We start from the raw sequence: 26,332 nt of genomic DNA on the forward strand, positions 1-26,332 counted from the left end.
ATCCGGACGGTTCGATGTTCATCGGCCAAATTAAGGGCGACAATGGTCAATAGATAATTCCCAACCACATTGTCCGTCATTCCGTAGTACAGGGTCAAGGGAGGTGACATGTGGATGGGTTGGGTGAAGGCGGTGTCCTGGTAGATGAGTTGGGTCAAGGCGGTGTCCTGGTAGATATATTGGGTCATGGGCGGTGTCCTGGTAGATGAGTTGGGTCATGGGCGGTGTCCTGGTAGATGAGTTGGGTCATGGGCGGTGTTCTGGAAGATGGGTTGGGTCAAGGCGGTGTTCTGGTAGATGGGTTGGGTCAATGGCGGTGTCCTGGTAGATGAGTTGGGTCATGGGCGATGTCCTGGTAGATGAGTTGGGTCAAGGCGGTGTTCTGGAAGATTGGTTGGGTCAAGGCGGTGTTCTGGTAGATGGGTTTGGTCAAGGCGGTGTTCTGGTAGATGGGTTGGGTCAATGGCGGTGTCCTGGTAGATGAGTTGGGTCATGGGCGGTGTCCTGGTAGATGAGTTGGGTCAATGGCGGTGTCCTGGTAGATGAGTTGGGTCATGGGCGATGTCCTGGTAGATGAGTTGGGTCAAGGCGGTGTTCTGGAAGATTGGTTGGGTCAAGGCGGTGTTCTGGTAGATGGGTTTGGTCAAGGCGGTGTTCTGGTAGATGGGTTGGGTCAATGGCGGTGTCCTGGTAGATGAGTTGGGTCAATGGCGGTGTCCTGGTAGATGAGTTGGGTCAATGGCGGTGTCCTGGTAGATGAGTTGGGTCATGGGCGGTGTCCTGGTAGATGAGTTGGGTCAAGGCGGTGTTCTGGTAGATGAGTTGGGTCAAGGCGGTGTTCTGGAAGATGGGTTGGGTCAAGGCGGTGTTCTGGTAGATGAGTTTGGTCAAGGCGGTGTTCTGGTAGATGGGTTGGGTCAATGGCGGTGTCCTGGTAGATGAGTTGGGTCATGGGCGGTGTCCTGGTAGATGGGTTGGGTCAATGGCGGTGTCCTGGTAGATGAGTTGTCCAATGGGCGGTGTCCTGGTAGATGGGTTGGGTCAAGGCGGTGTCCTGGTAGATGAGTTGGGTCAATGGCGAGGATAGTGGATTTGGCAGTATAATGTGTCTTGGTGGGGTATCCATGTTAACTACGGCATGGCATCTCAGTGGGCTAGCAACATAAAACCGACATTAGTCTGAACCAGTACACACACGCACAGACACACGTCGCAAAATAAGTGCAATTGTCTTGAACACGACTTTAAACCCCATGTCACCCCACCCCACCCCACAACCCAAATCGCAATTTGATCCCAATCCCCAAACAATGAGTTATAATAAGCGTTATCTAGCTGATTAGCGTTAAGTACACATAGCCTCTCACCGAGTTCCTGACATGGCTATTTTTAGTCCAGCTGTCCACTCAGCATCCAATGTCCACGCGTGGCCTGCTACATGGCTTGGACAACTGGGGAGTGAGTGAGTGAGTGAGTATGGTTTTAAGCCGCTTTTAGCAATATTCCAGCAATATCACGGCGGGGGACACCAGAAATGGGCTTCACACATTGTACCAATGTCGGGAATCGAACCCGTGTCTTCGGCGTGACGAGCGAACGCTTTAACCACTTGGCTACCCGACCGCCAAGGACAACTGGGAAACAAAGTATAATGATACAGTATTTTTTTATATGAATCATAAACATTTATCGAATTGACGCTTCTTAAATGTTTAAGTGTTTTTGTTTGTTTATTGTTTCAATTCCGCACTCAGCAATATTCCATCTATTTCATTGCGGTCCGCATCAGTGGTCGAATCGGTCTTCTGCAACCAATGCTTCTCGTAAGAGGTGGATGCTCATATGATTCTCTAAAAATAATTTAAAAAATGATAGAATCCAAACCTGGACTAGCAAGCAGGGACACACACACACACACACACACACACACACACACACCATTGGTCGTCCCCTTAGGTATTACCGGTAGGCGTGTAACATGTCAGTCGATTGACAAACAATCGTCACCTACTTCACCAGCGCTCGTGTTGCACTGAATATCGGTAAATAATGCCACGTGCACCGATCGACTCGCAGATTACTTTTTCATGTTCAGTGTGTTAAGCTGTACTCAACCCTGCCAATGTCTCTCTCTTAACAATGCAACATATTGACGGTCGATGAAATGTTTAACATGTCAAGTTCGATCTACTGAATGTCGGACTGCGTCAGATCAGAAGAGAATTTTATTCTAAATGACAGCACGGATTTTGAAAATAAAGTTACAGAAATACCTTTGACTATTGTGCATAAATAGAATGGAAAGATTGTCAGTTAAAGACATTCGAACATGACAGTTTAGAATCCTGCATTCTGATTGTTACGCCAGAGGTATCAAATTAGAGATAATCGTACTATGTTTTCAATTTAAAGTTGGGTTAGCTGTAGATTTAACCGCGCGATATTGAATTCGGTACCTAACATATATGCGGATTAAAACCGAACATCACTGATCCCGATTTCGCGCTTTCAGCCCGCATAGTAATATGCTTTTGGCCTGTCTCCGTCTCTCTCGACAGGCAAAACGCAATACGGAAATGGATCCATGTTCCCGCATGGCGATATGCTCTAGGCTTTTTTTGCATTTTAACAAGTAAAACCGTGTATTTCTAGGTTCTCACCTCATCATCTTTGTGCTGTGTCCCTCAGAACGCCACGTCATCAGCACTGACCGCTCAGACCATGACGCCAACACAAAAGCAACTCATTAATCCGGACGGTACTTTTCCCAATAATATCATTCAGACTGACACATGTCTGGAACATCAGGTCATGAATACGGAGTATTCGGAGCTATATAAATGTTTACTTTTTATTTGATTACTTTAGTGTGAGTGAGTGAGTATGCTATTACGCCACTTTTAGCAATATTCCAGCAATACCACGGCGGGGGACACCAGACATGGGCTTCACACATTGTACCCATGTCGGGAATCGAACCCGGGTCTTCGGCGTGACGAGCGAACGCTTTAACCACTAGGCTATCCGACCGACCCTGCTTTAGTAGTAGTAGTAGTAGTAGTAGTAGTAGTAGTAGTAGGGCTTATTATTATAAGGGGATTATTAATAATTTATTATTAGGGCTTATTATTATTATTGTTGTTGTTTTATATTATTATTATCATCATCATCATCATCATTATTATTATTATTATTATTATTATTATTATTATTATTATCATTTCGGAAAGTAATCGTTTTGGGGATGGAGTTTCCGGACTCCCGGGTTTTATACTGTTAAAAAGCAAAACATCTTTCACTCACTGTCACTAACTCGCTTGATCCTTCACTCACTCACAATCACTCACTCACTCACTCACTGCAGTCCTGTCATCCAGACGGTCGTTCCCCCCTTTGTTGCTGCAGCTGCAGAGGTCAATGCTATTTTCGTTTCAAAGGTAATCGGATCAACCGCTACATCCCGCTTTAAAAGACATCATCAATTTCACATAACTGCATGTCTATTTCAAACGCGACTTCCGTCATCGGACGCAACAGGCGACGCATCACAAGAATATAGCCACATTTGTGACATACTCTGTAACATGTAGCAGGCAAATAGCTACACCCTGCCCTGCATATCACCTGTATTTGGTTTACCGCTCAAGATCCGATGACCACCATGCTAGTTTTTTTCCCGAACGTGACAGAGGAACTTTACATTGACTTGGGACACAGCTAAGTTGCCGCTCTCTGTAGATAAAGATGTACGGCGACCCCGCTTTGTTTGAACATGTACGCCCGTCTGAATTCTCTCCACTCTGCCTCTGTCCGGAGCAGGTCTAGCGTCGCGTCTATCTATTCAGCCACCTGTAAGTACTTAAATACTGATATAATTATCTTATCTTAATTTTGATGTTTCCTAAAGCTTAGTATTATGTTTGTTTGTTTTTGTTAACGCCGCACTCAGCATTATTCCATCTATAAGTCTGTTAATATTCGAATCAGGACTAGACAATCCAATGATTGACATCATGAGCATCTATCCACGCAGCTGGATACGATGACGTGCATCAATTAACTTCGCGAGCCTGACCACCCGATCCCGTTTGTCGCCTCTTACGACAAGCATTGTATGATGGAGACCTATATTCTTACCCGGGATACACACGGGTTGCCCAGTACTACATCATTTGAGTATAACATCTCTATTGTATTAACACAATCATGAATACCTCATGATATAGGAAATGAATCATGAATGTAGCTTACATGAATGTTTATGAAACATGTAATGGTTGTTTCATACGAAATCATTTCATAATTCGTGGAGAATGAAACCTATCGTATGCCGAGTATTTATTACTAGCCCTGAGCCATAAAAAAATATTTTTTACTAAAAGCCTAGGCAAGTCTAGATCAAACGAAACCAAGTCTAGTTTCCTTGATTCCACAACAGCAGCGGAACAAAGGTTCTTTTTAAAAAATAAGTTATTTCAAAGAAATGTTTCCAAGACTAAGTGTTACATTACGTAAAGGTTTTATTAAAGGCAACTGATGTCCATTTTATATGATTTCAAATTAATAATAATTGTGATGACAATTTTAAATGCTTTACACAATGTATTGTTTATCCTCTCGAATACAAAGTGTACTTGTTTTGACCACACCTCACCTCACCTAAACGTGCTCTTTGGTCGAGGGCTGTGGTAAGTTGGTAGCCATGTATCCTCTTGTGTGTCTTTCATTAAGCAGGCTTGTTTTTGTCTGATAAGTAAAGCGATTGTAATTAAGCACGGAGTTGTCTTCTCGTGAACCAGATCCCTCTCGCGTCTAATAAGCACGATTGTCTCTAATTGGGTTAATTAGCAGCCATTGATAGTCTCTGCCTTAGCCTTGACACTCATGTTCATCTGAGTCTCAATGAGTGTTGTGTGTTTATATATAGATATTTGGGGAGACGTTGGTCGGGGGGGAGGAGGGAGGCACATACTGCTCCATTTCGAGTACCATGTTTGTTTGTTGTTTAACGCTGAACTCAGCAATATTCAAGATACATGACATCAGCCTGTATATAATCGGGTGTGATATAGTCAATCCAGTGATTGACATCATGGGCATCGACCTACGCAATTAGGAAAAATGGTATGCATCAAACGAGTCAGCGAGCCTGACCACCCGAAACCGCATGGGTTGCTGAAGACCTCTTCTAACCCGGATTTTCAGTTCCATCATTCAGTTCCCTTAATGAAACCTTCAACAACATGCATAATACAATGTACGTTGTTGTGTGGATGTTGAGTTATTTCAGTGGAAAGTGTCTTTACAATTGTCAGAAAATTCTACCTAGGTTTACCCTGGACATCTCAGTGATTATCGTTTAAGATTACTAAGGTCTGGACCAGTTAATCCTCGTTGATGGGGTATAATTGGTCTACATACAACCAATGCTTGTCGTAAATGGCCACTATGCTTGTCGTAAGAGGCGACTAACGGGATCGGATGGTCAGGCTCGCTGACTTGGTTGAAGCATGTCATCGATCCCAATTGCGTGGATCGATGCTCATGATATCAATCACTGGATTGTCTGGTCCAGACTCGTTGATTTACAGACCGCCGTCATATAGCTGGAATATAGCTGAGTGCGGCGTTAAACAACAAACCAAACAACCTACATAATGAGGCGACAAAATTGGCTTTGTGGTAAAGCTCTCTCGCTCGCTCCCTCACTCCTCCCCTCACACTCTCACACTGTCACTCGTTCGCTCACTCACTCACTCACTCACATTCACTCACTCACTAATACACGACAACCTACTCAGATGAGGTTTTATAGAGAGAGAAAATTATCTGAATAATTATATATTCCTCCCACCGATAGGAAATATATGTCTGGCCTTAATAGATGTGTTTTAGTTCCTGTCATATAGGAGGATAATATCCGTTGTCTACACGACCTTGACATAATCATAACAGCTGTCGAGGTTGTCGATTCAGGTGAATCTAAAAATGTCTGTTGTTAAATGGAGTTCCATTAGCGTAGATTGTGTTTCTCGCAGAATGCAACGACGTACAGGTTTAGCATTGTGACAGGAGGGCGAACAATGGAAGGGAGGTAACTCGCGTCACTTTTCGCGTGAATATGGTCACGTCGTCAAAATATTGGAAATTTAACACTGGTTGGTTGGTTGGTTTGTTGTTTAACGCCGCACTCGGCAATATTCCATCTATATGGCGGCGGTCTGTAAATGAACGAGTCTGGACCAGACAATCCATTGATTGATATCATGAGCATCGATCCACGCAATTGGGATCGATGACATGCATCAACCAAGTGCCTGACCACCCGAACCCGTTAGTCGCCTCTTACGACAAGCATAGTCGCCACATTTAACACTAGAATAAAAGACTTGCCTAAAATTCAATGATTAGTCTTTTCGTGGTTGTCTCCCTTAGCTCTGCCAGATCCGCTGATGGTGGGTTCGAATCCCGGTGGCTCTCCAAACATAGTTCTCAGTATTTTGGACCGCCTCCGTGGTCCAGTGGGGACAGCGTCTGCCCGGAGACTGGAAGGTCGTTGTTCGATCCCCTTGCCGCATCATACGAAAATACGTTTACAGATGGCGTTCGGCTTCAAGGTGTCTGAGTGGGTATGCATGTGAACGCCTCCGATCTGCACCAAATCGGCCGTCCTCGCACACAAGGGGGCACTGGGGTCCCAGTCGTCAAAGGCGCCACAATTCGCTGTGCACTGCGGGCCTTGGACACGCCAAATCCCTGTGATCGTGGGTTCGAATCCTGATTCGCTTGAGGTTGTTGTTGTTGTTGTTGTTATTGTTTTTGTTTAGGGTCCGGGGTTAGAGTCGGTCTCCAGCATCCTATGCGAGTAGGATCAGTTGGTCTGACTTGCTTGCGTGCCATCGCATCAACAGTGTGGTTCATAATATCAATAACTGGATTGTCTGGTCCAGACACGATTATTAAAAGACCGCACAGTGCGGCGTTAAACAACAAACAAACAAACACGCCTCGCATTGGGATTTCACAGCTTACTCGTATTAAAGCATTCATGAAGCTGATTGGTCACAAGATGCGCGTGATGTAAATCACTGGATTGTCTCGTCCAGACTCGATTATTTACAGACCGCCGTCATATTGCGGGAATACTGCTGAGTGCGGCGTTAAACAACAAACGATGAACCTGTCACAATGAGCCGACATATGTACTTCCTCCTGTGAGAGGATCCTAATGGCTGCAAAAGTAACAACAATCAGACGCTAATAATAAACCCTTTGTACAATACTATCGCGACCCTTCAACCCGGAACATATGAACGCAGTCGTGTCGAGAGACGTAGAACGAGTAATACTCGTTTTGTAAACCTGAAGGTTTTCCTGGAGTTAGACACTTCTTCTGCTGTAAGTATAACCATCTTGTCTTGTCTGTCAGTTTCTCGTGGAAGCAAGTATGTGGTTGAGTTAGTCCATGGGGTAAAATAGACCACTGAATGTGTCCCATTGTGTTAACAAATTAGCCAAGATTTGTTTGCTTGCTCGGTAGACGGGATGCGTGTGTGTGTGTCCATTATCAAGGTTCTGTAGGGGGAACGATCATTTGATATTCTGGACGGAGAAGGACTGGGATGCTGTTTACGAAGACATAGCTACAAAATAATTTGTCCTCGGGTTGTACCCCCAAATAATTCAGCCACTCGACCAGGTGGAAGTTGTGGGTGAAAAAGAAATTGTTTGGCTCCCGGTCTGAGAAAAACTAAATTTGATATCAGCACTAGTTGAAAATGATATTTCAACAAGACGACCCCTGTTGTGTATCATTCTGCGATGTTGTGCGAAAGAATTGCGTTATTGAGGTATGAACCTGTGAACATTTTCATGGTCTCATCCAATCAGAACACCATCCAATCGAAGCCCGGTATATATAATAGGAGTGTGATCATATTGAAGCGGAGACTTCGCGCAGGAATGTAACTATTACATCCTGTGTGGAGTTTAGGAATCAAGGGGAGGTTACTCTCATACCCGGCTGTGAGTGGCCTCCCTTCCGTTTTCGACTTGCGCGAATTTCTCTGACGGTTAGAGAGGTGTAGGTATGTCTTGTTTTTATTTGTTTCAAGCAAGCAGTATCACTTGTCGACTGATTCATGTTTTCTGTGGATATTCTATGCATTACCTCTTGGAGCTGCGAGACATCTCTTTATGAAACTTCATCTTAAACTGTTCAAAGGGCTCCATCATTCATGGAATATTTAGATTCAATACTGAGCTCATATCACAAACCCTAAACACGTTCCATCTTACTATGTTAACATAATCAAATCCCACTTTGAATAACACTGCATGTTTTTCAAAATGTAAATGATCATTAAGGGCTGGGACGAGTGCAAATTTACTACCAGGGGACCCGACTCTACCCGGGTATCCACTGTACATGTAGGTCTCAAGAGTTGGGCACACAAAGTCACATTGGGAATGGTTTAACTGTACACATAGCCCTGGCCAAAACTGTTCAGGTGAGGTGAGGTGAAATGGGGTTTAACGTCGCGTCCAAGATTTTTGCACTTATATAGCGACGTGCATGTACGTGTGTGTGTTTGTGTGGCTGCTTGTACTAGTCCGGACTGATGTCGATTTATAGTGCTAGCTCACTGAGATACCATGCCGCAGTTTAACATGAATACCCCACTCAGACACAGTACACTGACTCCGAGCCGACCAGTCCTTGTTTTAGCCCCTTAATGCCGAGCGCCAGACAGGGTAACAACAAGTACCATCTTTTAACGTCTTTTGGTATGACGCGGTCGGGGATCGAGCCCCGGACCTTCCGCTCCCCGGGCGGACGCTCTACCACTAGACCACGGAGGCATATGGTCTCTTATGAAACGATTAAATCATGTGTACACTGAAGTTGACTGAAGCTTTTTCTTTACTCAAACATATACAAGTCAAAAGGAATGTGTGCATCATCAGAATGAAATGTGAACATTAGTGACTTGTTGTGTAACCACTGAGCTCGTGTTCGTTTTTGTCATTGAACAATATATCATGTCATGGGCGGATACAGAGGGGGGGTGCGCACCCCCCTTTTTATTTCGAAAAAAATCTTTATTTCTGTATAAATTACCACCAAAGACAATAAATAGATCTGAATTGGGCACACACACACACACACACACACACACACACACACACACACACACCTTTTAAAAAAAGCTGTATCCGCCCATGCATGTTACTAACCACGGATCCGGGTAGTACTGTGAGTACTTGGTCCTACTTCGGACCAACCCGACCCGAGTACCCGAGTCACCCGTCCCAGCCCAAATGATCATGCAGTATAGGTTTTGGGCGTAGAGAATTATGTCATTTCATTAGTGTCAGTAATAGGCGCATGTCAACATATCGTGTTTAGACGAACGAGGAAACGAAAACCTTTTATGAGAGTTAAATATTTGTATTCAGAATTATTACGTTGTCGTCCTGGTGAACAGGAAGGAAAAAACTGAAGTAGCTTGTGACCGAGGGAAGGAAGGGGCCTTCGCCTGGGTCTGTTGCGTTTCGTGATTTTGACCTTAAGTTGGCTTTTATTGCTTTACTATAATTCTACTTTGAGCGTGCATGTTATCAGTCATCAACAGACTGCCTGGCAAGGGAGATAATCCACATTTTACAGCCTCAATCTATGAATTTGTCACTGACCGGAAGAGTTAAAATTTACATGGACAGAATAAACAGATGTAAGACTTTTCCTTCTTTCTTCCTTGCCGACTAAACTATAGTGTTTCTTAAATTTAAAACACCACCTTTCAGATTATATTTCCGCCTTTGATTTCACTGGGTTTATGAAAAAGGACAAGATCAGGGCCCACTTGCACAGAACAATCTTAGTTACAATCGATCTTAGGCGGCTACAATCAACTTTATAATCACCCTACAATTGTCCTATTCCACTTGCACAAACCGATCTTAACGCGATTGTAAGACGGCTTGGATTTAAGATCGCGATCTTAACTAAGATTGAAATCTTCAATGGTGGAGGTACAAATATCTTAAACTAGACTCCTGTCTATGGTTGTCTGCAAACGCGCAAATCTTGCTGCGCATACAACGTGTAGAACCGGTTACGACATACAACACGTACCTCCCTCCACGCGCCTTGCACAGTTGAAAGGTCTCAACTATTTGAAGGAAACTATAATTAGAATGTTGGCATATAGATTTAGTGACATTCTTATTATGAAAGTAAAAAAAGAAAATAATAATAGATCTCTATGTCCAAATAACATAACAGGTAAATGTATGATCGTCATCTATTTGGGGGAGCTTTCCGTAAAATCCTAAATACATGTATATCCTTCATGTTTTAGTTTTGCCGCTATTACAAAGGATGTTATGACAACCTTTTCAAAACACAGTAAGACGGGAGATTTCAAGAATGCATGTACGGGAAATAAGAATAATGTTTCAAGAAAGAAGTTGTTTAATATATATTCATTTGGTATTAATTATATTTTTTAAAAAGTGTGAATTTTACTTTTGCTATTTATGGGATATTTTACACAAATTTCAAATGTCTCATCATGTGTATTTGCTTGTTTGATGAATATTTGTATTAGTTTCTTATAAATTCAGATATTACAACCGCTCGTGACTGTCCCACTCGATTTTGGATATAAACGTATGATTTTGCACTTCAACTTGTGTTTACTTGTAGATTATTTAATGATAAACTAAAGACAAAATAACTGACACGAATGTGACCCAAAAGATATACAAGGGGAGCTCGGCGGTTCTACAACATTAATACACTAACTGGGCAAGGAAGATTCTACGATACTTATACAAAGGGAAACCACTCCCATCTAGAATATAAACTATGATTAGCTGCCCTTGATTTATCTTAAAGGTCACGGACGTTACAAATCGCTTGCAGACGACTTAGGTTTTATCCTTCCCTTGATAAGGTATGTTGTTTTAGACTTCTTTCAGCATTGACACGGGTGGGAATAGTACTTTTAACTATCGACTCGATAGTTATGTGGTTCACTATCGCAATTAACGATATTTTTGACGTTAAATCTGTGGTGCGGTCTTCGTGTTGTTGAAGTGTCGATTCGAATCATAAAATCTAACGAAATAAATAGGCAGTGTTTGATCGTAAAGCAGATTATTAATGTGAAACTGGCCCTGTCTTGCACGCCATTTTGTCAGGGACTACAACGATCTTAGCTACTTAAGATTGGTCTGGACCAATTGTAAGTTTCGATTGTAGCTTACAATGATCTTAACCTACAATCGCTTTGTGCAAGTGGATGACAATTGTAGCGTAAGCCTAAGATCGCGATCTTAAGGATTTACAATAATTGTAGCGCTAAGATCGCTTTGTGCAAGTGGACCCTGGTCTGTTGGCCTGGATAGATCTGAGGCTGTCTACGGGCTTATTCCAATTAATTATGTTATAATAATAATAATTGTAGTTATTATTTTCCATGGCGCCCTCTACATATTCTGGGTCGTGCCAAGGAAGGACCTCCGTGTCAAACCACAAGCATGGTTGTTAGTAGTAGTAGTAGTAGTAGTAGTAGTAGTAGTAAATCAGGGAGCCTGACCACCCGATCCCGTTAGTCGCCTCTTACGACAAGCATAGTCGCCTTTTACGGCAAGCATGGGTTCCTGAAGACCTATTCTATACCGGAATCTTCGCGTGGCAGTATCAGTTATCAGAGACACCGTTTGCATATCTGGTTTAGATAAGAGACCGCGTAGACTGAACCAGTCAGTTGGAAGACATTAATCATAAACGCTTGAAGCCACCCGACTCGTGGTTGATTGGATTTGTGATTCAGCTCTGTGTCATCCATGCTAAGCACTCGGGGGCGAGGGCCCTGTACTTGCTTTAATTAAACTCGAGGACCTCTGGTATAATAAAGTCAACAAAAATGTTACCTAATATTTTGTTACGATGTAGACACACACTTACACCATTATGTGATATTGACGATGAATAAATATCAAAGCTTTCACACCTTTCACACACAATTTAAAGCACATAAAAATCGATCTCACCTGCTAACGCCAAAAAAACATGTACGTGTATTATTTGCAGGTGTTGACAGGCGCTTTGTCAAGCGCGCTGCGTTGTCATGTAAAACACAATAGCATTCATTAAAACACGATTCACTATTAGTTTTATTGTATAACAATTCGCCTAATTATAGGCAGGTTGTGATAACGTCTTAATTCGAGTTTTTACCTTGCAGCTCCACCCCCGGGCGAACCAGTCTTGTGGGTCACTCTCAGCTGGTCTCCTCCCGAACGGCTGAGACGGAGCTTCACCTGAATACCAAGGCGATCATGTGACAGCTATTAATAGCTTCCCACCCGCAATGCATTGTTTGCTTCGAGCCGAGGAAAATCGTTAAGTGTGTTTCCCAGGAGTCTTGGGTCGGGTGGAGAGCATTCTGAGCGTTCGGAGGCGGGTCGATGATAACTGAAAGATACAGTGCTTGGTTAGCTGTCTCTTCCACCACCTGAATCTTTTCCTGAAGGCATTTTCACCTGTGTAGAGTGTACTAATGTGAGGGGTGAGAAGACTGTCGTCCTTCCATTGACACAACTGTGAATAAGCCCTGCATGTGTGACTGAAGGCCCGCTGTGCTCGTTTTATCGGATTTACCTGTGCGTTACCGAGGCGTGGAGTCACAGTGTTGCAGGAAGAGCCAGGTACGTTGGGCCATACAGAACGCTATGCGGTTTTACCTGAAAAAGATTATTCAGTGGTCGTTGGGAGGATGTGTGACCATCGTACTCTTATTAAACCTTTATAAGAGAGATGTGTGGGTGTATGACACGGACGATCAGCCTCTACCCTGGGGACCGGATTTCAAGAGGGACGGGAATCCAAGGCCGCTCACCTTTGACGGACCGAAGATTCACGAACATGTTCACCGTGATATGGTCAGAACGAATATGTCAATCTCAGGCAGTTTACACGTGCAGCATGCGCAACACCCATCATCGGCGACGTCTGTCTATTATAGCCGTGACAATGACAACCAGGATCGTATAGTTAACCAGTTAGCATTTATACCTCCTCCTATCCGAGAAGCAAAAAAACGAGGGGAAGATGCTCCCCTCAAATCTATTCTTCTGTACCACGGATTCGGGGGGTGGCAAGTTAAAAAAGGACAGGAGACGTTCATTGACCAGAAATGTGGCGTTCAACGCTGTGAACTTATTGACAACAAACAGGATGGTGCGAAAGCTGATGCAGTTTTGTTTCATCATAACCCTGCCCGACCCTGGTTCGACCGCCCTCAGAAACAAATCTGGATATTGTTCATGCTCGAGTCACCGTATCACACGGCCGGACTAGGGGCGTTCAAGGACGTCTTCAACTGGACTGCAACGTATCGACACGACTCCACAATCGTAGCTCCTTATGAAAAATTTGTGCCGTACAACTCGAGTGTTTTAACTAAAAAACAAGACAAAAATTATTCCGCGGGGAAAAGTAAAATGGTTGCTTGGTTCGTTTCAAACTGCGGGGCCCGGAACGGTCGTCGAAACTACGCCGACGAGTTGTCGAAACACGTTCAGGTGGACATTTATGGTGCGTGTGGCAAGTTAAAGTGTCCGCGGTACCAGAGCAGTAAGTGCTTTGATATGCTCAACAAAGACTACAAGTTTTATCTAGCCTTTGAAAATTCCAATTGCAGAGACTATATTACCGAAAAGTTCTTCGTGAATGGACTGCAGTAAGTACCCTTTTCTTTTTATGATTGATTTAGCATTCTAAACGTTCTTTCTCCCATGTCTCGATCCGTGAAGATTCTGGTTAGAATAGGTCTTCAGCAACCCATGCGTTCCGTAAAAGGCGACTATGCTTATAAGACCCGTGAAGATCCCGGGTAGAATAGGTCTTCAGCAACCCACGCTTTCCATAAAAGGCGACTATGCTTGTCGTAAGAGGCGACTAACGGGATCGGGGTGTCAGGCTCGCTGACTTGGTTGATGCATGTCATCGTATCCCAATTGCGTGGAACGATGCTCATGATATCACTCACTGGATTGTCTGGTCCAGACTCGATTATTTACAGACCGCCGTCCTATAGCTGGAATATTGTTGAGTGCGGCATCAAACAACAAACAATCTTATGTTTTACACCTGCATGTCAACATTATATTTGCATTGAAATACAATGGATTACTGGTGTTTTATTGCACAAATGCAGTTATCAATGAAACATTATCACTGGTGTCTGTGTGCGTGCGTGTGTGTGCGTGTGCGCGCGTACGTGTTTGTCAATCGCATTGCACACCAACCCCCTATGATTTTTTAGACACAGTACATGTTAACTGCAACTTGGGAATATTGTGCCCCAAATACGAGCTTCATAACATAGCACCCTTTAACCAGAAACAATAATCCAGCGTCCTGTAGTACGGTGATCTGGTTTGTTTGTTGTTTAACGGCGCACTCAGCAATATTCCAGCTACAATGTATATGACGACGGCCTGTAAATAATCCAGTCTGGTCCATACCACCAACTGATTGGCAAACATGCATCAGCCAAGTCAGCGAGCCTGACCACCCGATCCCGTTAGTCGCCTCTTACGACAAGCATGGGTTGCTGAAGACTAGTCATCAAGATATTGTCTTAAAAAGAAATTTGGTTTTGAAAAACTGAATTATCGCTCTTTGCAAAATATTTTCTTTTTCAGGGGTAGTATTGGTTAAATTCAGAGACAGTGCTTTTTAACAACTGTGGTTAGCACTGTTTGCGTATACTAGTCTGGAAAAGGAACCACGTTACCCTTAATATACTACTCAAAAGAAGTTAAGGATCACCCGATTCTTTCATATTGGTAATGTTAATCTGTCATGGCATGAGAGATTAACTATTGTAATATGAAAGAATCGGGTGATCCTTAACTTCTTTTGAGTAGCATATTTTAGAAATCACTCCAAATCAGGTCAAGTCTAGATAGCCTCAGCTTAGAAAGTAACCTTTATTCGGGTCACTATTTGTGTTTTTTATTTTGTAGCTATATGTTTTTAAATAAGATTTTTATTTCTGGGACTTAATGTTGGACTGGTAGAGCGTCCGCCCGGAGAGTGGAAGGTCCGGGGTTCGATCCCCGGCCGCGTCATACTAAAAGACGTTAAAAGATGGTACTTGTTGTTACCCTGTCTGGCGCTCGGCATAAAGGGGCTAAAACAAGGACTGGTCGGCTCGGAGTCAGTATACTGTGTCTGAGTGGGGTATTCATGTTAAACTGCGGCATGGTATCTCAGTGAGCTAGCACTATAAATCGGCATCAGTCCGGACTAGTACAAGCAGCCACACACACACACGTGCATGCACGTCGCTATATAAGTGCAATAATAATCTTGGACGCGACGTTAAACCCAATTTCACCTCACCTACTGTTGGACTGGTGGCGATGCAGAGGGGTAGATAAAACAAAAATATTCCTGTTAGGGTCAAGGTGACATTGCCATCCTCCTTGACAACAATATATACAGAGCGCTTGGTTTCCGTGCGATACCGGCATGTGACGACACCGCTTACGACAAGCATGAGTTGCTGAAGATCAATTATAACCCGGATCTTTATGGAATCCCACTGTGTTTCGAGTCATTAACCTGTTGTGACGAAGGCACCCTATTTGTTGTTGCAGTTGATTCTGAGCTTGGTATACTGAATGTGTATTTTAAACAAGTAAAACTGACACAGCCATAGGTCATCATGCAAACATGAGAGAAAATATACATCAGTCATGTCATAGCCTCCGTGGTCTAGTGGTAGAGCGTCCGCCCGGAGAGCGGAAGGTCGTGGGTCCGATCCCCGGCCGCGTCATACCAAAAGACGTTAAAAGATGGTACTTGTTGTTACCCTGTCTGGCGCTCGGCATTAAGGGGCTAAAACAAGGACTGGTCGGCTCGGAGTCAGTTTACTGTGTCTGAGTGGGGTATTCATGTTAAACTCCTGCATGGTACCTCAGTCCGGCCAAGCGCGCGCGCACACACGCGCACACACACACACACACACACACACACAATAATCTTGGCCTCCACGTTAAACCCAATACTTGTTGTTACCCTGCCTTGCGCTCGACATTAAGGGCTAAACAAGGACTGGTCGGCTTGGAGTCACTATACTGAGTGGGGTATTCATGTTAAATTGCGGCATGGTATCTCAGTGTGCTAGCACTATAAAATCGGCATCAATCCGGACCAGCAAGCAGGGACACACACACGCACGCACACACATGCACGCACGCACACGCACACGTACACACACACACGTACACACACACACACGTTGCTTTTTAAGTGCTTTAATCTTTTGCGTGACCTTAAACCCCATTTCACCTAAGCTTTATATTGTAATATACATATTGTGCAACAGATGTACGTTTTGTCACAGTCGATTATCTCTCTCGTTTTGTATATTAATCAATATATTTAAACCAGATCACGGCGGGGGATGTGGCCAGGTACATATGTCGGGGTCCGTGAAGATCTTGGTTGGAATAGGTCTTCAGCAACCATGCTTGCCATAAAAGGCGAATCGGCTTGTCGTAAGAGGCGACTAACGGGATCAGGTGGTCAGGCTCGCTGACCTGGTTGATGCATGTCATCGTGTCCCAGTTGCGTGGATCTATGCTCATGAAATCAATTCGACTGCCAGCTGATGACTGAAAAATAACTAACCCACGCTAGGTCCGTTATACAACAAGCATGTGAATAGTGAACAAATGTACTGGTAGCTGGGTTATCGTATGATTGGCCCTGCAACCGGCGCTCGATCACGCTTCACTACGCGGAGGACGCTCTTGGCGGCTGAGTGTAGGGTCGACTGTAGGTACATGTATTGGCAGTGAGTCTATATAGACTGTGTGCAGTCTCCCTTGTAAAGGGCAGTGTGTATTAGCGGGATATATCCATTGGGAGTCGTGTTTGTTTGTTCCACGATCCACGTTTTGGATCGATGACATGCATCCACCAAGTCAACGAGCCTGACCACCCGATCCCGTTAGTCCCCTCTTATGACAAGCGTGGTCGTCTTTTACGGCAAGCATGGGTTGCTGAAGACCTATTCTACCCCGGATCTTCACGGGTCTTACTAAGTGTACAGGGTGTCGCCTTTTTCGACAAGCATGGGTTGCTGAAGACCTATTCTACCCCAGATCTTCACGGGTGTATTCTGACATGCATCAACCAAGTCAGCGAGCATGAACACCCGATCCCGTTAGTCCCCTCTTACGACAAGCGTGGTCGTCTTTTACGGCAAACATGGGTTGCTGAAGACCTATTCTACCCCAGATCTTCACGGGTGTATTCTGACATGCATCAACCAAGTCAGCGAGCATGAACACCCGATCCCGTTAGTCCCCTCTTACGACAAGCGTGGTGGTCTTTTACGGCATGCATGGGTTGCTGAAGACCTATTCTACTCCGGATCTTCATGGGTCTTACGACAAGCATAGTCGCCTTTTACGGAAAGCATGGGTTGCATAAGGCCTATTCTACCCCGGATCTTCACGGGTGTTTTCTGACAGTAATCGTGGAGAGTTGACACGCGTCAGTTTAAACTTCACTCACTCACTCACTCACCCACTCACTCACTGACTCCCGCTGTGGATTAGTCAACGAACGTAACCTTGACCTTCTCGGTTGCTATAGAGACGGTACTGAAACTGTTTGTGTTGATTTCCCTTCATATGTCATCGGTGGTAATAAATATAATATATTGCGCGCTTAATTTCATATCAAGTTTATGTCCCTCGTGCTATAATTTTCAATTTGTCCCCGGTACACATCGGCCAAATTATTTCACTCGGGACATAAACTGGATATTAAATTGTAGTCGTGTTATGTCCTGTAACACCTACCCGGATGTAAATCCCAGACAGCGTATGGTTGTTATAAATCAGCGTTAGAAATTGGCACTAGTCCTGTGGTCCTTGACAAACTGCTCAATAGTTAAAGGGGAAGTGTACACGCAAAAATCACTTTCTTTCTTTTTCTAAACAAAACGCAATTTTAGAATTAATTAGTATCTGTGTTTGAAAATATACACTCATTTTTTTCACAGTGAAAGTAGGAAGCTCACAATAGTGTGAAAATGATATGCCGTTATGATGCCTTCGTTTTTCGAGCTAAACAGTCCTGAGTTATCCCCCTTAGATTATGACGTAATTGGTGCCAATTCAACTGGGTCCCTGTCTATTCTCAACGCAAAAGATATCAAGTACCAGTTTGCGGTAAAACAACATGGTCTACGACACACTCCGGCGCAGTGGTGACTCAGCATAACACTATGCTGGCTGGCATCTGAGACGCTAGAATCACACATCTAGACCTACACCACGTGAAGCGGCTCTAACAAAGCATGATGACGTCATAATGTTTATCAATTGGCACCAATGACGTCATATTGCAAGGGGCATAAGCCATGGTGTTTTTGTTGTGGAAATAGAACACTTGGTAAATGTGAAAAATATAAATCGTTTTAATGCGAAAAATATGTTAATTAATTGTGATATTTTTATATTTTTGTCTATGACACTTCTAGGTTAACACTTTTAATGTGGAAAAAGTACAAGAAAAATAGGTTAATTTCCGTGTGAACTTGCCCTTTAAGGTATCGTAAGGACCAGTAGAAATTTGCTATTTTTAAGAATTTTACTATATGTTATCATTATAAGGACTAGTGGGCCACAAATGTTAGTTTCTATGGCTGTAAATGTGTATATATTAGGTTCAATGTATTAAACACATGTTACAGTTCACATGGCTTAATATGCATGTGATTTTTATCGATTCGCTGTGCCGGCTGTCAATAATAGCTCGGAAACATTTAATGCCCTTTCGAAAGAAATTTAGGCTTCGTTGCATATTCCTATGATATAGTTTGCGTATGGACCTGTGCTCAACTGGGTACAGTTAAAACCTCCGGGACAGAAGTTGTTTTTTCTGACGAGCAAGTGCGGCTTAAGGTTGATACCTCGAAAAAGAGGTATATTCTTTGGAGTATTAAGGTGTATGTATGTTAGTGAGGTTTGTAGTTAATACGCTCACACATTAAGCTGACCCGACTTGATGCAACTGAAGTACTGTTGAAAGCGGCGCTATCACAGTTAATACCTCCTTTTAGAGGTACTGTTCTAGAGTTGTGATGTGTATTTGATATTTTTGAGAGAATTAGAGTTGATTTATCATCCAAAGGTTGCTCCCACAAGAGATATCGCTTGGGTGAGATATTATACTCGTTTACAAATCCAACGTCTAATTGGGATTGTTTTATTCATCCAACCAGAAATAAGCAAAATGTTGTTGTTTTTTAAAATTTACTGTCGTTAGCAATATATTATTAATGCTATGAATCAAGCTTCTTTAAAATTATATTTAAATCTTCAAAACACAACTAATTATGGTGAATCGCGAGAGGAACTTAAAATAATTCATTTGAAATTGGTACTTTTTAATATATATTTTTACCTACCGACCTAAATTGTCTTATATGAGTGAACTATTGTTCGAAGCGGTGAAAGTCAAACTCATACTTTCACACTGCGTTCAAGACGTTCATACATCAACAAATATGTCAAGAAGGCTCTCGTTAAAAAAATATATAGCGGCCATAAGCGTTTCAAGAGGCTTGGGGGAACAGCGTCTGGTTTGTCAAGTGTCTACCCTTTATCGAGGCCCCGGCTGGTTGTATTCACGATCAAGGTAGCGCGATGTTTTTCTCGTCCAAACTCTACTTAGATTACCAGGTTATTGTGCAGATGACTGCACATCTCGCATCGGGAGGAGGGTGTGGTGTGTTCACGACGCCAGATTCATTCATGTATGAACTGCATTCGCAAAGGTAAAGACACCCCACATCGAGTTTCCATGCCAACGAATTTGACCGAAAATGGCGGTAGAGCTCCTTCCCGGAGTATTGCTTGAAAACCGTACAATATTTCTTCACCAAACTTGGCCAATATGTAGGCCAAATTATTATTCGAGTTTCCATGGCAACGACTGTGACAGAAAATGGCGTTAGTGCTCCTTTCCGGAGTATATCTTATAAAATGTTTCTTCACCAAACTTGGTACATAGATAGGTCTAGTGGTAAACTGATGCCTTTTAATAGTTTGGGATTTGTGAATGTATTTTTCGAGTATCCACAGCAACCGGACATGTCATATTGGCGGGGTGTGTGAGTAGATCATGCTTGTTCACTGTATGTGTTTTGGGGGGTGTATATCTACCAGTTTCTATTGCTAAAGTACCACATTGTAACTTACTAAGGGTATAACGGTATTATGCTTTATTATCAGAGTTCACATGTGTTCACAGATGAATGTTCATTCAGGCGCTAGTTGCGTCATTGATCTTGCTTAGCTTGTCAGGTTTGAATAACTAAAACTTGTAACTAATATCAGGCAGTATTCTGGCCATGGTTGACTGCTCCAGGAAGCTTATAGGATCGATCACTCGGTTAAATACGCAACTGGCCCTCTTGGTGGTTAGGGAAAGGAGTATGGAAAATACCGAAGTTCCGGGTTTAAATTGGTCTTCAGCAACCCCTGTTTGTAGTTGTAGGGGATTGTGCTTGTCGTAAAAGGCGACTGTGCTTGTCTTAAAAGGCGACTGTGCTTGTCTTAAAAGGCGACTGTGCTTGTCTTAAAAGGCGACTGTGCTTGTCTTAAAAGGCGACTGTGCTTGTCGTAAAAGGCTAATGGGATCGGGTGGTCAGGCTGGCTGACTTGGTTGATGCATGCCATTGTATCTCAATTGCGTGGATCGATGTTCATGATATCAGTTACTGGATTTTTTTTCTTTCTTATTTTTCTTTCTTTCTTTCTTTCTTTCTTTTTTAGGGGGGGGGGGGGGGGTATACAGCATTAAACAGGCACGGACAACCTACCCACAGCTAATTTATATAACGATAACATACGTTATGCCTGTTTTCAAGTAGATATACCGTTACGTGTGTGAATATCCGGCTTAGATCCATGCTGAACGTAGGATATCGGATTGTCTGTAGGTATGTTTGTGGTTTCACTGTGTCAAATAACAGCTCATATTGGCGTTAGAGATTAAGCCGTAACTCGGCTTCGCGTTGCCAAGTTGCTATCACCAGATTCAGATTCGCGACACTGCGCCTGAACAAACTGCTATTTCTATTTCAATATCATATCATTGAATGCTTATTGTGTAGAAATCTTCCAAATGGCTGTTCAAACAGACCAGAAGACTGTGCGTCGAATTGTGTGTATAGTGTATAGGGGCCAGATACTGTGGAGCCACACACTTCAACAAAAAGAAATCTGTTTAGGGACCGACCGAAACAGGTTGGTTTCAAATACCCATTATTATTCCCCGCCGCGAAGTGGAAGGGTGATATAGGGATGGGTAGTGTCCGTCCGTCCGTCCTTTAGTCTTTCCGTTCGTCCTTCCGTCTGTCAGGTTTCGTTTCCGGAGCAGAACTCAAAACCCTTGAGCGATATCTTAACCAAACTTGGCACATGGATAGGTCTAGTGGTGAAGTGGTAACTTTTGATTGTTTGGGATTTTTGAAAAAAATATTTTTCGAGTTTCCATGGCAACGACTTTGACTTAGACTGAAAATGGCGGTTGTGCTCGTTTCCGGAGCTGATCTTGAAAATATTTCTTGCCTTGCACGCAACAGAACATGTCATATTGGCTGGGGATATGAGGGCTTCATGTTTGTTCAAGTTTATATTTTTATTATCATCTCAGTTAATGACAGGTTGGACAAATGAAGGTGTAACTTCTTTAAATGACTCGTGAAGATCTGGGTTAGAATAGGTCTTCAGCAACCCATGCTTGTCGTTAGAGGCGACTGTGCTTTTCGTTAGAGTCGACTGTGCTTTTCGTTAGAGGCGACTAACGGGATCGGGTGGTCAGGCTCGCTGACGTGGTTGATGCATGCCATCGTTTCTCAGTTGCGTGGATCGATGCTCATGATATCAATCACTGGATTGTCACGTCCAGACTGGATTATTTACAGACCGCCGTCATACAGCTAGAATCTTGTTGAGTGCGGCGTTAAACAACAAACAAACAAACAAACAAAACTGTATGAGCTTTGGTCTCTGGCATGCGAATTGCGGCGCGTTCGACAACTGGGTCAGCGTGCCTTTCATTCATGTTATAGTTATTCCTTGTCTGATTCAAGCAAACTGAAGTGTAACGGATATCTCCTTGTCATCATGCGACCTGTTACTTCAGACTTTGTGATGAGAGTGTCATTGTTTCGTTCGCATGGTCCTGTTACCTCGTGGTACAGGATGCTATGGTTTGTGGTATAAGAGTCGTAATTGTTTTGTATGTTAGAAAATAGAAACTGTAACATTTGATGAACATTTCAGAATAAGACGTTGTCGAGAAGAAAACTTAAATTGTTCTATGTACTACTTGTATTGAACATAACGATCCACCCTGAGTGAGTGAGTTGGGTTGAACGTCGCTTTTAACAGTATTCCAGTCATATCACGGCGTTGCAGCTAAATGTTGGAGGAAAGCCCGAAGTGATCCAGGTCTCAGACGTTTACCACTTCGGTGAAACCCACGAGCACGGATAGGGCGCTGACAAACCTAGAAACAATCGGGGCGAACCGGGATTCGAACCCACAATCATAGGTTTCTGGCGTGCCCAAGGGACGCAACTCTGCACAGCGAATTGCGGCGCCTTAAACGACTGGGCCGACCGTGCCCTCGATCCACCTTGAGAGTATCATGACTCGTCTTTGCGGGCAATATCGGCGGATAGGATGGTAACAGTATGGGGTGGCCTTGTGGTTAAAGAGTTTGATCAATACGCCGAAGACCGTGGTTCAGTTCCTCATATGGGTACAGGACCGCCTCCGTGGTCTAGTGGTAGAGCGTCCGCCCGGAGAGCGGAAGGTCCGGGGTTCGATCCCCGACCGCGTCATACCTAAAGACGTTAAAAGATGGTACTTGTTGTTACCCTCTCTGGCGCTCGGCATTAAGGGGCTAAAACAAGGACTGGTCGGCTCGGAGTCAGTATACTGTGTCTGAGTGGGGTATTCATGTTAAACTGCGGCATGGTATCTCAGTGAGCTAGCACTATAAATCGGCATCAGTCAGGACTAGTACAAGCAGCCACTGACACAAACACACACGTGCATGCACGTCGCTATATAAGTGCAATAATCTTGGACACGACGTTAAACCTCATTTCACCTCACCTCATATGGGTACAGTGGGTACAATATCAAAATCAAAAATGTCTGATTCCCCTGCTGTGATATTGCTTAGAGCAGCCCTTAAAATCACTCACTCACTCAATCAATCACTCACCAACCAAGCACGCTCGCTCACCCACTCACTCACTTCCCTATTCATCAACTCGAGGTCGTTTAGTGGTTCAAGCAGGGGCACAGGTGGCCCAGTCGTCTAAGGCGCCGCGATTCGCTGTGCAGAGTTGCGTCCCTTGGGCACGCCAGAAACCTATGATTGTGGGTTCGAATCCCGGTTCGCCCCGATTATGTATCTAGGTTTGTCAGCACCATACCCGTGCTCGTGGGTTTCACCGAAGTGGTAAACGTCTGAGACCTGCATTACTTCGAGCTTTCCTCCCACATTAAGCGTACACGCCGTGATATAAATGGAATACTGTTAAAAGCGGCGTAAAACCCAACTCACTCACTCACTAGTGGTTCAAGCATCGCTTGTCGTGAAGACCCAGGGAAGGATAGGTCGCCAGCAATCCATGCTTGTCGTAAGAGATGACTATGCTTGTCCTGAGAGGCGACTGAGCTTGTGGGTTTCACCTAATTGGTGAACGTCCAAGACCTGCGTCACTTCAGGCTTTCGCCCCGCATCAAGCTGACACACTGACTAAACCGAAAGAGTGCGGCGTTGAACGAACAAACGAACATACATAGTGTAGGATGTTATAATAAAGGATGTAAATATTGACTTATTTTACTGTATTCTGTTTGAGGTGAGGTGAAATTGGGTTTAACGTTGCGTCCAAGATTATTGCACTTATATAACGACGTGCATGCACATGTGTGTGTGGCTGCTTGTACTAGACCGGACTGATGCCGATTTATAGTGCTAGCACGCTGAGATACCATGCCGCAGTTTAACATGAATACCCCACTCAGACACAGTATACTGACTCCGAGCCGACCAGTCCTCCGCCAGACAGGGTAACAACAAGTACTATCTTTTAACGTCTTTTGGTATGACGTGGTCGGGGATCGAACCTCGGACCTTCCGCTCTCCGGGCGGACGCTCTACCTCTAGACAACGGAGGCGGTTCTTCTGTTTGAAAATTGCATCGCCACCAACTGTTTAGTTTCGACCAAACACCATATGACGATTATGACGACAAACAATTCACCCGTCAAGATCCGGATTAGAATCCGGTCTTCAGCAACACATACATGCGAAAGAGGCGACACCCTGTACACTTAGACCCGTGAAGATCCGGGGCAAAATATGTCTTCAGCAACCCATGCTTGTCGAAAGAGGCGATTATGCTTGTCGTAAGAGGCGACTAACGGGATCGTGTGGTCAGGCTCGCTGACATGGTTGATGCATGCCATCGTATCCCAATTGCGTAGATCGATGCTCATGATGTCAATCACTGTATTATCTGGTCCAGACTGGATTATTTACAGACCGCTGTCATTTACCTGGAATATTAAGGCGTTAAACAAGAAATAATCCATTTGTTGTGGCCTTGGACCTCACCCTTATCGTCTTTCAGCGAGCGTAAACATTAACACTTATGTAAATATCCCAGTGGTTGCCCCTAGCAACTGTACACCCTCTTTGTGGAGGTCGTACTAACAACAGCTTAGTCAGACACCCTGGAGAAGAGATAAATACGACTTAAATACGTCTGCCACGGGCAAGCGCTGACTTGACAAACACCGTGCGTCGCATGACTGGGCCTGGGTCCCGTGAGTTTAGGAGTGGGTGACCCGCTTGTATTGTCATGAGGGAAATCAAACATGGGTGTTCTGTGACACGAGCGAGCGCTTTAACCACGAGATTACTTACCACCATGCCATTAACCCAGCCAGTCGCGTTAACCCCGCGTACAGCTATAAGCTAGTTCACAGAATTAACTAAGTGTTTGTTTGTTTGTTTATTTGTTGTTTACCGCCGCACTCCAGCAATATGACGGCGGTCTGTAAATAATCCAGTCTGGACCAGACAATCGAGTGGTTGACATCCTGAGCATCGATCCATACAGTTGGGATACGATGACATGCATCAACAAGTCAGCGAGTCTGACCACCCGATCCCGTTAATCGCCTCTTACGACAACCAAAGTCGCCTTTTGCGGCAAGCATGGGTTGCTGAAGACCTCTCTACCCCGGATCTTCACGGGTTTACCAGGTGTACAGTATTAACCTGGCGTACAGAAAATACCACGTGTACAGAATTAGCCCATGTGCAGATTTAACCGTGTTCAGAACATATATTTCCAGACGTCGACTGTATACAAAATTAGCACTTGCTTAGCTCGTCTACTGATATGATATCGATTGCAACTTACTCAATGGCACAATCAATGCAGTACCTGGACCTGAGCGGTTAGACGTCAACTATTGCCCAGGGACCCGCTCCACAAAGCGATCTTAGCGCTACGACTGTCGTAAGCCTATGTTTAAGTATGGGAGTTACTGTGAGCTGAGGTGAAATGGGGTTTAACGTCGCGTCGAAGATTATTGCACTTATATAGCGACGTGCATGTACGTGTGTGTGTTTGTGTGGCTGCTTGTACTAGTACGGAATGATGCCGATTTATAGTGCTAGCTCACTGAGATACCATGCCGCAGTTTAACATGAATACCCCACTCAGACACAGTATACTGACTCCGAGCCGACCAGTCCTTGTTTTAGCCCCTTAATGCCGAGCGCCAGACAGGGTAACAACAAGTACCATCTTTTAACGTCTTTTGGTATGACGCGGCTGGGGATCGAACCCCGGACCTTCCGCTCTCCGGGCGGACGCTCTACCTCTAGACCACGGAGGCGGTCTATGGGAGTTACGATCATCTTACCGCTAAGATCGCTTTGTGGAACCGGGTCCAGTTTTCAGTACACTCATAACTCTTTTCTGCATCAGTGATTTGAACGGGCCCCGTGAAGATCCGGGGTAGAATAGGTCTTCAGCAACACATGCTTGTCGTAAGAGGCGACTAACGGGATCAGGCTCGCTGACTTGGTTGAGCCACTTGGATTGTCGTCGTATCCCCATTGCGTAGATGGATGCTCTTATTGTCATTCACTGGATTAACTAGTCAAGACTCGAATTTTTCC

At 44.1% G+C, this 26,332-nt stretch overlaps 1 protein-coding gene across 4 annotated transcripts in view; it reads left to right on the plus strand.

Moving 5' to 3' along the window:
• Positions 1-26,332, plus strand: part of LOC124146870 (glycoprotein 3-alpha-L-fucosyltransferase A-like) — a 152,206-nt gene that overhangs the window by 117,523 nt on the left and 8,351 nt on the right. For 2 of the 4 annotated variants that reach the window (XM_046517386.2, XM_046517391.2), the window contains exon 3: positions 12,258-13,754. In XM_046517386.2, the coding sequence (XP_046373342.2) occupies positions 12,745-13,754 (1,010 nt within the window). In that variant the 5' untranslated portion in view covers positions 12,258-12,744. Of the gene's footprint in view, positions 1-7,251; positions 7,399-9,843; positions 10,962-12,257; positions 13,755-26,332 lie in introns of those variants that run through there. The other 2 variants (XM_046517385.2, XM_046517387.2) reach the window with 2 other exon arrangements.

This window comes from Haliotis rufescens, unplaced genomic scaffold (assembly GCF_023055435.1).
Source record: "Haliotis rufescens isolate VD_foot unplaced genomic scaffold, xgHalRufe1.0.p SCAF_6, whole genome shotgun sequence".
In the NCBI taxonomy this organism is placed as follows: Eukaryota; Metazoa; Mollusca; class Gastropoda; order Lepetellida; family Haliotidae; genus Haliotis; species Haliotis rufescens.